The following is a 13321-nucleotide window of genomic DNA, read 5'->3' on the forward strand; positions in this document are numbered from 1 at the left end:
ACAGACACGGAAGACAATCACCCACAAACAAACAGTGAGAACATCCTACCTTAATATGGTTCTCAATCAGAGGAAATGTCAAACACCTGCCTCTAATTGAGAACCATATCAGGCAACCCATTTAAACCAACATAGAAACACATAACATAGAATGCCCACCCCAACTCACGCCCTGACCATCTAAACACATACAAAAATAAGAGAAAACAGGTCAGGAACGTGACATTAGGAATCTGAGTACGGTACTTTCAAAAGTTGGCCTTTCCATCCCAGACTGAGTAGGTCTTCCGACGTAGCAAAATGTAAGCTTTAACTGCTGGCTACTGTTCTTCCATGGCTTAACTCAATGAAGGAAGGTTACAAATGTTTCCCTAAAAGCTGTCTGAGTTTAAACATCTTCTAATGTACAGAATGTTCATAGTTTAATCAATTGATAGTGACAGAATTGGATTACTTCCCAAGCAAAGTCAATTGACTTTGACCGACAAATCTATGGATATTGCAGCCTATAGCCTAATTTCACTGGTCAAACGGATAGCCCTACATCTTATTTCTTAAATAGGAAGAAATAGGCATCAACACAAAGCCCTCTTGTTGTTAGTAAAGACTAATTGAAATGAAGACATTGAAATTAATTATGCCTACTTGAATTTTCCTACTTTCAGCACCATGAGCTGTCTGACTATTGTGACTGCTGCTTCAAGTTTCAGCACAATGTCAATGACTTGAATCTGGATTATTGTGAGGTCAATAACTCATATGAATAGCCTYCATCATGKGMAAGAAACATGTTKTTWWTAAWAWMAWMRWWGWYKWCYWSYMSTCCTYCTCATATTTGCGCTGTCCTTATCAAACTGAACAGAACATAGGGTATAGGCTAGTCTGCACGCAATATAATATTTTACTSGGTGACTTTCCCTTTTACTTATTTATTTTWTGACCCRCCTGGTCAGAARCAGTAGGGATGACAAGARATGTTCTTTTGATAACTGTGTGAATTGGAGTACTTTTTGTGTCAGGGAAAATGTATGGAGTAAAAAGGACATTATGTTCTTTAGGAATGTAGTGAAGTAAAAGTAAAAGTTGSCATAAATATAAAAAGTAAAGTACAGATACMRCCAAAAACTACTTAAGTAGTACTTTAAAGTAWTTTTACTTAAGTACTTTATACCACTGACTAGGTYKAATCAAAAATTGCTTTCAGAAGAAGCCTTTGACGCTCCTCCTGAACTGTAACCATAGGCCTACACAGCACAGCCATTGGTTAGCCAGCACACAACACGTTTTTCATCAGCAAGCATAGAGAAGGCCGGGGCTCAGGTTTGAAATATCCATTGCGATGTGTAATGCAGCATAGTTTTATTTACACCATCCCAACAGCTATCTTAGAAATATAACTTTGCACTGTGCTTCTCTGAGCATACACTTTGTAGCCTATAGCCTCTAGGCTAGGGATCATTTGATTGAGACCACACTAAATAGCCTATAGGCGCACTTGATTATCAGGGGCGGCATCGGACACACATCGATATACTGTATAGCCTAATAAGCAACTAATTATTAAACACTGAGAAATACACACATTTCATGAAATGCAAATTACATGACCCTCCCCTGGACTAAATTGAAAAAGCATGAACCAATTTTCCACCAGGTACAAATTCTGCACATTTCGATCCATCCCTTACAATAAACTACTGGTTGATGACAACGCAGTTAGAACATAAATAACTAAGCAATGACATTTAGGTCTGATAGTTTTAAAAGAAACTGTGAATCAGGCTTCATTAATAAATGTCTACACCATTCAACATGTACAACTAAAGTCTAATTTTTCAAAGAGACAATTAAAATATTTGTTCCAAAGGGAAATCTTTATTTTCATCAAAGCAAACATTCCTACAGTATCGGATAGTAATAAAACAGAACACATCACATCTAACACTGATTCAATCTCAGTCTACAGAGATGATTGACACATGAACTCAAGCAAAGCCCTCTGTTAGTCTACATGTCAGTGATCAATAAGACAGAGAACATCTGATCTCAGAACAGAGTCAAAGCAGAGGAACCAGCAGCCTCTCTCCACAGGGGTGTGACTGAGGGGTCCTACCCAGAACAGTCAGCCTTCCTCAGGGTCTTGGTGACTGGAGTCTGGGATTTCTGCTGGGCTTCACAGGTCACCTCTCCTGCCTTGGTCCACTCCTGGCCAGTGAGAGTCAGGGTGCTGCTCCAGCTGTACAGGCCATCCTTCTCCAGGACCCTGGTACTGTCCTCCTGCTTCTTGCTGGTCCCGTCCACTTTCCAGTTCATGGTCCAGTCTGAGGGGAAACCCTTGTTTGCCAGACACGTCAGTGTGGCTGTTGTTGTACTGGACAGCTCCTCACTAGAGGGGGGCAGAACGGTGAGGGTGGGGGAACTGTTACCTGGAACAAACAGATCACATCAACTAAGTAACTCCATCAAGTACAGCTACAGTAAGAGATTATCTTCAGCAAAGGACACAACAAAATAAAGTGAATTGGAAATGCCTTCTAAATTTGAATGTAGAAGTTAGATTGTTTAGAATATGTGGAGAAAACCCTGAAGTAATATGATATAAAACAGATTTACAAACCAAACAAGTATAACGTGTTTAAATAACTAGAGATACTAGTCATACAGTGAAGATCACTCATACAGAATCAGAATCAACACAGATACACTTTAACATCTTCCAGGTAGAACAAAACACTTCATATAAGCTGTTTATAGATCATTTAAAAAATTGGAATTGTGTCTAAAATCCCGATATGAGTCATTTTTCCTTCCTCTGTGTATCAGGTTCTCCTAGTCTTCTCCTAATATATTCCTTTATTAAACATGTTGATCTCACATTTAACAGTGGTGTTAAAGTCACAGAGGACAGACTACACTACCAGAGGAATCCTACCAGCTTTAGTTTAGAGAAGTGTTCACTAACTGATTAGAGGAACTTATATGAGAGACCAAGCATGAGTGAACAGACAGTTCATTATATCTGATCATCATCAGAATAACAATATAATTGTGGTGCAAAATGACCTCCATCAGGCCACAAATGTGCATATGGGCTCTGGCAGTGCTCCTCCTTGCACAAAGGCGGACAGTCGGTAGCGGTCCTGCTGCTGGGTTGTTGCCCTCCTACGACCTCCTCCACGTCTCCTGATGTACTGGCCTGTCTCCTGGTAGCGCCTCCATGCTCTGGACACTACGCTGACAGACACAGCAAACCTTCTTGCCACAGCTCGCATTGATGTGCCATCCTGGATGAGCTGCACTACCTGAGCCACTTGTGTGGGTTGTAGACTCCGTCTCATGCTACCACTAGAGTGAAAGCACCGCTAGCATTCAAAAGTGACCAAAACATCAGCCAGGAAGCATAGGAACTGAGAAGTGGTCTGTGGCACCACCTGCAGAACCACTCCTTTATGTCTTGCTAATTGCCTATAATGTCCACCTTTTGTCTATTCCATTTGCCACACAGCATGTGAAATGTATTGTCAATAAGTGTTGCTTCCTAAGTGGACAGTTTGATTTCACAGAAGTGTGATTGAATTGGAGTTACATGTGTTGTTTAAGTGTTCCCTTTATTTTTTTGAGCAGTGTATATACAACAGGGACTGATAGTACTGAAGTACTAGTATAATACAATAGGGACTGATAGTACTGCATTACTAGTATAATACAGCAGGACTGATAGTACTGAAGTATGGGTATAATAAAATAGGGACTGATAGTATTGAAGGAAAGGGGTATAATAAAGTAGAGATTGATAGTACTGAAGTACTAGTATATATATAATATATATATATTATTATAATATATATAATAATATAATAATATATATATATATATATGCACAACAGGACTGATAGAATCTTGAATTTGCAGACGTGTTGCTGTGCTTTTGTTGCCAACCGTAACTTTTGCTAGCTGACAACTTTACGTTTTAATTACCGTTTATATTTTTAGTTTTTCCATCACAACTTTTTTCCTCATTCAACTTTTTCACTCCGGACGCTTTATCTGGACATGGTTCGTCAGCATCTTCAACAGCCGAAGCTAAGTAGTAACATTAACATGATGTCTTCTAACTGCATTCCTGTACTCATAATATACAGGAGAAATGATCGCCTTACGGCGAGGTAGCTGTGCTGCAAGCCCAGCTTCAGACGCAATCGTTAGGCAAGGGTAATTTCAGTGTAGGAAAGGGTGAAACAGCGTCTGTGCCACCAGTAAGTACAGATAGTAACGTTAGTATAAATCCCCCCGCCACTGTCCCCGCAGCCGGACAATTTTCTCATGGCTTCTGGAGGGAAATGCTGTTGGGAAATGCTCAACCGGTGTCCTCATTCAGCCGACAGAAACTTTCAACCGTTTTCCCCATTGAGTAGCGAGTCGGGTCTGAGGCCGAGTCTTCTCTTGTCTTCTACTCTCCCGTTACGGGCGTCTGAGACGCCGAAGGCTCCCACCATTAGCTCTGACAAATTGAAAACCCTAGTCATTGGCGACTCCATTACCCGCAGTATTAGACTTAAACGAATCACCCAGCGATCATACACTGTTTACCAGGGGCAGGGCTACCGACGTTAAGGCTAATCTAAGATGTGCTGGCTAAAGCTAAAACTGGCAGTTGAGGTATAGAGGATATTGTAATCCACGTCGAGGCACCACGATTTAGGATGAAACAGTCAGAGGTCACCAAGCGCAACATACTTCAGCCTTAAATCAGCTAGAAAGATGTGCGCCATCGAGTAATTGTCTTGCCCTCCCCAGTTAGGGCGCAGTGACGGACTCTACAGCAGAGTCTCACCAACTCAATCGCTGGATGAAAACTGTTTTCTGCCCCTCCAAAAAGATAGAATTTGTAGATAATTGGCCCTCTTTCTGGACTCACCCACAAACAGACCAAGCCTGACCTGCTGAGGAGTGACGGAACTCCATCCTAAGCTGAGGGGTGCTCTCATCCTTACTACCAACAATAGCAGGCTCTAACTCCACAATGAATAGGGTGCAGGCCAGGGCAGGCAGGCTGTAGCCAGCCTGCCAGCTTAGTGGAGTCTGCCACTAGCATACAGTGTAGGTCAGCTCAGCCATACCGCATTGGACTGTGTCTGGCCTCGGACCTTAGGTGCGAGGCTAAAAACTAAACATGCGGTGTTCGCCTTGCATCTCATTTAGATAAAACCTCCTCCATTCCTCTCATTATTGAAAGAGATCGTATACCTCACATTCTCAAAATAGGTGTGACTTTAATTGTTAGACCCTCACTTCAAGCAGTTATGTATCAATGAAACTAAGTCACTGATCATAATCTGAAATGTGATTGGCCTGACTGAAACATTGGCTTAGCCCGATGAATTTGACTGTGTTAAATGGCCCTCACTCCTTACACTATGACCAGTATCCCCCGTGCATGCCCCAAAGGCGGAGGTCTGTGGCTAACATTTACAGTTAGCAGAATTTCAAGTTACACCAAAAAAAATGACGTTTTCGTCTTTAGCTTCTAGGTGCATGAAATCATATGCACACTCCTACTCAATACTTTACTTGTTTAACCTACTGTGGCTACTACAGGCATCCTGCATATACAGCTTCTCTCGATCCTGCAATTCTATCGCCGACCTGTGTATGCATAGGCAATGAATATATCTTGAATTTTGTGATTTTAATTATTCATATGAGAAAATACTCCCACAGACCCACTCCAAAAGGCTTTTCGAGCATTCACTCGAATACTCAGTGGGTTTGGTCCAACATGTCTCGTGGACCCTACTGCACTGCCACAGGTATACCTCTAGGACCTAGTTTGTCCCATGCGAATAAATGTTGTAAATCTAATCGTTTTTCCTCATTAATCCTGCGTACTATCGCACCACCATTTTATTACACTTTGAAGCAATCGCCAAACAAATAAATCCCTTGCTCAGACTCCAACCAAGCCGAGCATCCAAAAAGTCCGCTGCTGGTATAAAGCTTCTCATAGAACCAACACAAATAATGTCTTTGATGCCGTCTCTCTCCAGGATCCCTAGTCTCGCCTGCATACTCCGGGACTCAGAAGGACGTCAGAGCGACAGCAGCCAATACTACGATTTCCATCGTGTTAACCCCACCTTAACTGAGAACTCTCGCACAATGTCGGAGCCTTGCGCAGCGCAATATACCCACTAGAACTGCTCAGTTTTAGCACCGTCCTAAAACGCAAGATCCGAAACTCTCGCTACACGCAACGACAACGTACAGTCCTCCCTGGTATACTCAGAACAAGACCCCGACAGGCTCAGAAGCAGGCTTTCCAGAAAATTCGGAACGGGGACGCAAATGGCGCCACACCCAGACTTCGAAGTCTGTCCGGACTACTTGCAATGACAGTACCGCTGCCCAGCTATCGAAGAGCCCCACTGACTGCTCGAATCATCCTTACTCTTTTCAACTTAATTGGGAATAAGACACATTCCAAAATGTATTTTTGTACTGTTTGCAAAAGCTAAACTAAAATTGCAGCATTCCCAAGAGAGGATGGCTTTCATCTTTCAGCCAGCAATACAATTCATCGAAACGCTTATTTTGAGGGAAAAGTATCTAGTCATATTTAGAGATGGTACAAATTGACGGACTCCTCTTTAACAACGTCGGCGTATATTCTACCAGGGCTTAGTCTTCCTGGACTGCAGCTCTGCCAGGACTTACGCATGCAGAGAGACAACTCAGCGATTTGTAGTACTAGCGTATGGGTGTCATCTTGACACGATAGGGATGTATTAAAATAATCATGGCCCTAAAACCTTCAAAGCTGACATACTGGATCCTATTCCCTACTAAACTACTGAAGAGCTGCTTGCCTGTGCTTGGCCTCTAGCGTGTTGAACCAATAATAAACGGCTCCTATCACCGGATGTGTACCAAAACATCACCTAAAAAGTCGGCCAGTCATCAACAGCCTCTCTTTGAAAAAAGCCAAAACTTGACCCGGAAAAATCGGTAAATGATAACCTCATCGGATCCTTATATCGAATCTTCCATTATCCTTACTCCAAAAAATTTTAGAAAAGCTGTTGCCGGCAGCGAACTCACTGCCTTCCGGTGGAGGACAAACAATGTATACGAAATGCTTTCAGTCTTGGTTTTTAGACCCCCCATCATAGCACTGGACCTGCGACTGTTAGCTGGAGGTTGGTAAATGACCTATTTAATGGCGTCAGGACCCGACGGCTCTGCATCTGTCCTCGGTGGCTTACTAGACCTTAGTGCTTGCCTGTTGACACCATCGCATCACCACAATTTCTTTTGGAAAGAGCACTGGAACAGGCCCAAAATTGCGTCTACACGTAGGTGACAGAGTCTTACTGGCGCCTGGGGTTAGCATCATTGCGATGTCTTTTGTTCGGAAAGATATCCAGTTGTCATGCTGTGGAATGGTTTTGTCCTTGCTGAGCAAATCAACTGCTGACATTTCGGGTGCTTCCTCCTAAGGTGTTCCGTTTCTAGCGGGACCACTATTGTTCTTTCACTAGGGTAAGTTTTACCTCTTGGGAGATGTTATTCGCCAAAAACATAATGTATAACTTTCACTTTGCTATGCGGATGACAACGGACAGCGTGTACATCCTTCAATTGAAAACATACTCGTGCGGAAACCCAACCCACAACCCCGAATGTTGCAAATCCCGCTCAAGCACTTAGACAAGCCTGTGTTCAATGACATTAAGGAGTGGATTGGCTGATATAACGCTTATCCTCTGTTTAAACTCCCCGCCTGGACCAAAACAGAGATGCTTGTTTAGAGTCCAAGAGAACAAAGAAGATCTTCTCGTTAATCTGGACAATTAATCTTGATGGTTTGTTTAACAGTCGTCATCACAAAAAACCACTGTGAAGGACCTCGCGTTACTTCTTAGACCTTGATCTCTCTTTTGACGAACATACTCAAGACTGTTTCAAAGGAACAGCTCTCTTTTCCATCTACGTCATCATTGCAAAAATCAGAAATCTTCCTGTCCAAACAATGATTTAGCGAAAAATTAATCCATGCATTATGGTTACTTCTTAGGGTATAATACTGCAATGCTCTACTTTCCGACTACCCTGGATAAAGCACTAGCTAAATATCAAACTGTCAGTTAGTTCGCTAAATACGGCTCTTTAAGAATCAAGACAATTTGATCATATTACTCCAGTGTGCAGCTTCCCTGGACACTGGTGCCTTAATGTTAAGGCTCAAGAGGCTGATTCCGTCAAGAGTTTACTGTTTAATCCATCTGACTCAACACCAGCACGTTACCATCTGGGCTCTGCTCCTGCATACCTATCTTTCCGAGTCTGGGTCCTGCCGATACATACCTACACCGTACTACTACCGCGTCAAAAAGACGCCACGGGGCCTCCTACATTTGTCCCTTAAGCATTTACTTTAAGCAAACAGCTGAGTGCAGCGCTCTTCTCCTATCGATCTCCATTTTTTCGGAATGTCTGCCTACCATGCTGAGAGACGCAGGACTCGTGTCCTTCAGACCTTTAAGTCTTACTGAACCGACTTGATCTCTTCAGTAGGGTTCATTATGATTGAAGTTGTAGATCTGGCCCCTAGGAGTGTGAAGGTGAACGGAAAGGCTCTGGACGCACTGAACCGCCCTTTGCTGTCTCTGCCTGGCCGGTTCCCCTCCACCGGGATTCTCTACCTCTAACCCTATTACAGGGGCTGAGTCACTGGCTACTGGTGCTCTTTCATGCCGTCCCTAAGGAGGGTGCTTCACTTGAGTGGGTTGAGTTACTGAAGTGATCTTCCTGTCTGGGTTGGCGGCCCCCTTGGTTTGTTGTGTGGGTGGAGATCTTTTGTGGGCTATACTCGGCCTTGTCTCAGGATTGTAAGTTGTGGTTGAAAAGATTATCCTCTTAGTGGCGGGGCTGTGCTTTGGCAAAGTGGGTGGGTTATATCCTTCCTGTTTGGCCCTGTCCGGGGGTTTCTTCGGAATGGGGCCACAGTGTCTCCTGACCCCTCCTGTCTTCAGCCTCCAGTATTTATGCTGCAGTAGTTTGTGTCGGGGGCTCGGGCGCAGTTGGTTATATCTGGCAGTACGTCTCCTGGTCTTATCCAAGTGTCCTGTGTGAATTTAAGTATGCTCTCTCTCAATCGTCTCCTTCTCCTCTTTCTTTCTCTCTTCTCGGAGGAACTGAGCCCTAGGACCATACGTTCAGGACTACCGGGCATGATGACTCCTTGCTGTCCCCAGTCACCTGGCCTTGCTGCGGTCCCAGTTTCAACTGTTCTGCCTGCGCGTTATGGAACGCGCTACCTGTCCCAGACCTGCTGTTTCCAACTCTTAATTATCGGCTATGAAAAGCCAACTGACATTTATTCCTGATTATTATTTGACCATACTTGTCATTTATGAACATTTTTGAATCTTTGGCTCTCTCTAATTCTCTTCCTTCCTCTTTCTTTTTTTCTCTGGAGGATAACTCGAGCCCCTAGGACCATACGTCCAGGCGACTACCGGGCATGATGACTCCTTGCTGTTCCCCCAGCTCCACCTGGCCTCTGCGTGCTGTCCCAGTTTCAACTGTTCTGCTGCGGTTATGGAACCCTACCTGTCCCAGACCTGTGCTGTTCTTCACTCTTAAATTATCCGGCTCATGAAAAGCCAACTGAAATTTATTCCTGATTATTATTGGACCATAGCTTGTCATTTATGGAACATTTATGAACATTTGGCCATGTTCTGTTATAATCTCCACCCGGCCACGCCAGCAAGAGAACTGGCTACCCCTCATAGCCTGGTTCCTCTCTAGGTTTCTTCTAGGTTTTGGCCTTTCTAGGGAGTCTTTTCCTAGCCACCGTGCTTCTACACCCTTGCATTGCTTGCTGTTGTGGGGTTTTAGGCTGGGTTTTTGTACAGCACTTCGAGAGTATATGAGCTGATGTAACGAAGGGCTACTAATAAAACTGGTTAAACTTGATTTGAAATTGATTGTAAAACTAAGAACTCCACATAGTCAAGAACGCAAAGAGGGGGGCAACTCATAGTACTGCATTACTAGTATAATGCAAAAGGGACTCATAGTACTGCATTACTAGTATAATACAACAGGTGAGGTATCCTGATAATAGATGATGTGTGCCAGCACAGAGGGATAGAGCAACATGTGAGTTATGCTTTAGTAAGGTTGTCTTCTTAGCGTTCATAACAACAGTTATCAACTATACCACAGAAACGGAACGTAAATCACAGAGAAAATATTTTGTGGTGGCAGCTGCAGAGAAGTATTTGGGTATACGAGAGTAGACTTCAGAAGAGTTATTATTATATTTGTTATCCCTAATTTTGTGATATCCAAGTGGAAGTTACAGTCTTGTCCGATCGCTGCAACTCCCCTATGGACTCGGGAGAGTCAAAGGTCGAGAGCCATGCGTCCTCCAAAACACAACCCTGCGAAGCCGCACTGCTCCTTGACACACTGTTCGCTTAACCCGGAAGCTAGCCACACCAACGTGTCATCACGGAAACACTGTAACAGCTGGCGACCGAAGACGGCTGGCAGTCGCCCGGCCCGCCACAAGGAATTGCTAGAGCGCGATGGGACAAGGAAATCCCGGCCGACCAAACCCTCCCCAACCCGGACGACACTGGGTCAATTGTGCGCCGCCTCGTGGGTCTCACGTCATCAGTAGTCATCATACTGGAAACCATTGGTACACACTCACACATTGTTTGGCTCTTCATCCCAAGCAGGGTCGTTACCTTTTGGCTCTTCCCGAGCAGTGTCACACTCATCCAGTCTCTTCTCCCCAGACACAGCAGTGGTAGTTGTGTGGTGGACCACAGCCTGGGGCACCTGTCCTCTCCCGCTGCTGGCTTGAATGTCCTGAACATTGTCTGAGAGCTGCCTTTGTGCAGGGCAGCTCATTAACCCCAATACCCCAATAGTCCCTAACTAACACACTCATTCCCTCATTCACTCAATGAGAAGAGCACTCAAAAGGAGTTAACCAATTCAAAGGAAGTCAATCAAACAAGTAAATAAGAATTAAATCAAAACACAGCACACGATAGGACTAAATAAATATTAAAGGACTTCTAAATAAATACATTCTAAATAAATACATTACATATAACTTAATTCGATATAAATACATTCTATATAAATACATTCTATATAAATACATTCTATATAAATACATTCTATGTAAATACATTCTATGTAAATACATTCTATATAAATACATTCTATATAAATACATTCTATGTAAATACATTCTATATAAATACATTCTATAGAAATACATTCTATGTAAATACATTCTATATAACTTCATTCTATATAAATACATTCTATATAAATACATTCTATGTAAATACATTCTAAATCAAGGAAATCCAGGCTGGCCAAACCCTCCCCTAACCCGGACGACACTGGTACAATTGTGCGCCGCCTCATGGGTCTCACAGTCACAGCCAGCTGTGACACAGCCTGGGATCAAACCCGGGTCTGAAGTGACACCTCAAGCACTGTGATGCAGTGCCTTAGAAACCTGCGACGCAGAGTCTTAGACCGCTGCGCCACTCAGGAGGCCCACTTCAGCGGAGTTACAGGGTGTGTTGAGGGGTGGTGTCCCATCTTGCCAGGCCATTGGCATGGTGCAGGAGCAGATAGGGTCAAAGTAGTGGAATGGGGTAGTGGGTTTTAATGTGTAGGTGGTAGCTGAAGAAAAGTACCTGGGTGTACCAGATATTACTGCAGATATTACTGCAGATATATGCAGATATTACTGTCCCACTGTTCCTGGGACAGTGTTTTTATGAAATAGTTGTATATAGGTGTAGGGTTAGTTGGGTGTGGTAAGTTTTTTCCTTTTATGGAAAGGAATAATAAAGATTAATGTAATGAAGATGAGCCTCACAATTTAGTACAGTAGGTGGAGTTTATACACCCTTAAATGAATGCAATCCTCCAACCCAATCCAGAAAAGAAGAGGAAGCTATTCAACTACACAGCACATGCTTCAGTGCTCTAAACAGCATTTATATCCCTGTGAGTTATAACATTCTTGCCACTAATAGGGGGTGCTGTTTTTGCATTAAGCATAATTTGCTCTACAGAATTAACTGCCAAAAAAAAAAAAAAAAAAAAAAAAAAAAAAAAAAAAAAAAAAAAAAAAAAAAAAAAAAAAAAAAAAAAAAAAAAAAAAAAAAAAAAAAAAAAAAAAAAAAAAAAAAAAAAAAAAATAAAAAAAAAAAAATATACTCAATTCTTGATCGTACAATATGCATATTATTGTTATATATTGGATAGAAAACACTCTCTGTTCTATAGCCGTTTGAATTATGTTCTCTGAGTGGAAACATAACTCATTCTACAGCACTTTTCCTGATATGGAGTGAGATTTCATAAATCTTTGGCCTCTGGTCCCAGGTCAGTTTTAAAGTCCCTGTGATTTCTATCAGGATACAAGCACTGCCTACGTCTTCCACTAGATGTCAGTAAGTGGATGACAATTTGAATGGGTCGATTCGCAATCAGGGCCTCTATAAAAACACAAAACCCAGACGACTCCCTCTTTTGGACCTGCGCCCAGACGCACAATGAACGTCGACTGGCCTCTTTCCAAGCTTTGGTTTAACCAGTAAATATTTCACCGTTCATTGTTTTACTCGTATATAGTTTTTAAAAACATCATAAGCTAAGTTAATTTAAACGTTTTATAGCAATTTATATCCGCCTTCAGTGCGATTTAGAGCATTGCTTTGTGATGCACTCTGAAGCGCCGGGCACGTTTTGGTGTCCCGGTCGACGTTACGTGGCATTTCCGACGACAAGAGGACATCTTTTCGGCCAAAAGAAGATTAGACCAAGAGAAAGGACTTGCCCAAAGAATCTGATGGAAGACAGCTCAAAGTAAGAACTATTTATGATGATAAATCGCTGTTATGTTGAAAAATGTTAAACGCATATTCCGCCATTTTTTTATGGTATACTTCGCTGCGCGAACCCTGTATTGCACAGTAAGGATAATTTAGAAATGTAATTCAGCGATAGCATTAAGAACTAATTTGTCTTTCGATAGCTGCCAACTTATATTTTTTTTGTCAAGTTATAGAATAGTTATTCATGAGAACAAGATCACTGTCAAATAATGCGCCCGACATTTTCAGGCTAGTTTTGCTAGTATTGTCATTGTATAACACGTTTTTTTGTGGCTAAATATGCACATTTTCGAACAAACTCTATATGTATGTTGTAATATGATGTTACAGGAGTGTCATCGGAGAATTCAGAAGGTTAGTGAAAAAATTTATAT

General features: G+C 42.5%; 1 gene segment (V, D, J or C); it reads right to left on the reverse strand.

Annotated features, from left to right (window-relative positions):
- Positions 1 to 1853: 1853 nt before the first annotated feature.
- The window catches only part of LOC111981703 (Ig kappa-b4 chain C region-like), a 35221-nt gene continuing 23753 nt past the window's right edge, over positions 1854 to 13321 (reverse strand). Inside the window, 1 exon segment of the C gene segment in view lies at positions 1854 to 2426. Within this exon segment, the coding sequence occupies positions 2110 to 2426 (317 nt within the window).

The sequence above is a fragment of the Salvelinus sp. IW2-2015 genome, linkage group LG3 (genome assembly GCF_002910315.2).
Source record: "Salvelinus sp. IW2-2015 linkage group LG3, ASM291031v2, whole genome shotgun sequence".
NCBI lineage: Eukaryota > Metazoa > Chordata > Actinopteri > Salmoniformes > Salmonidae > Salvelinus > Salvelinus sp. IW2-2015.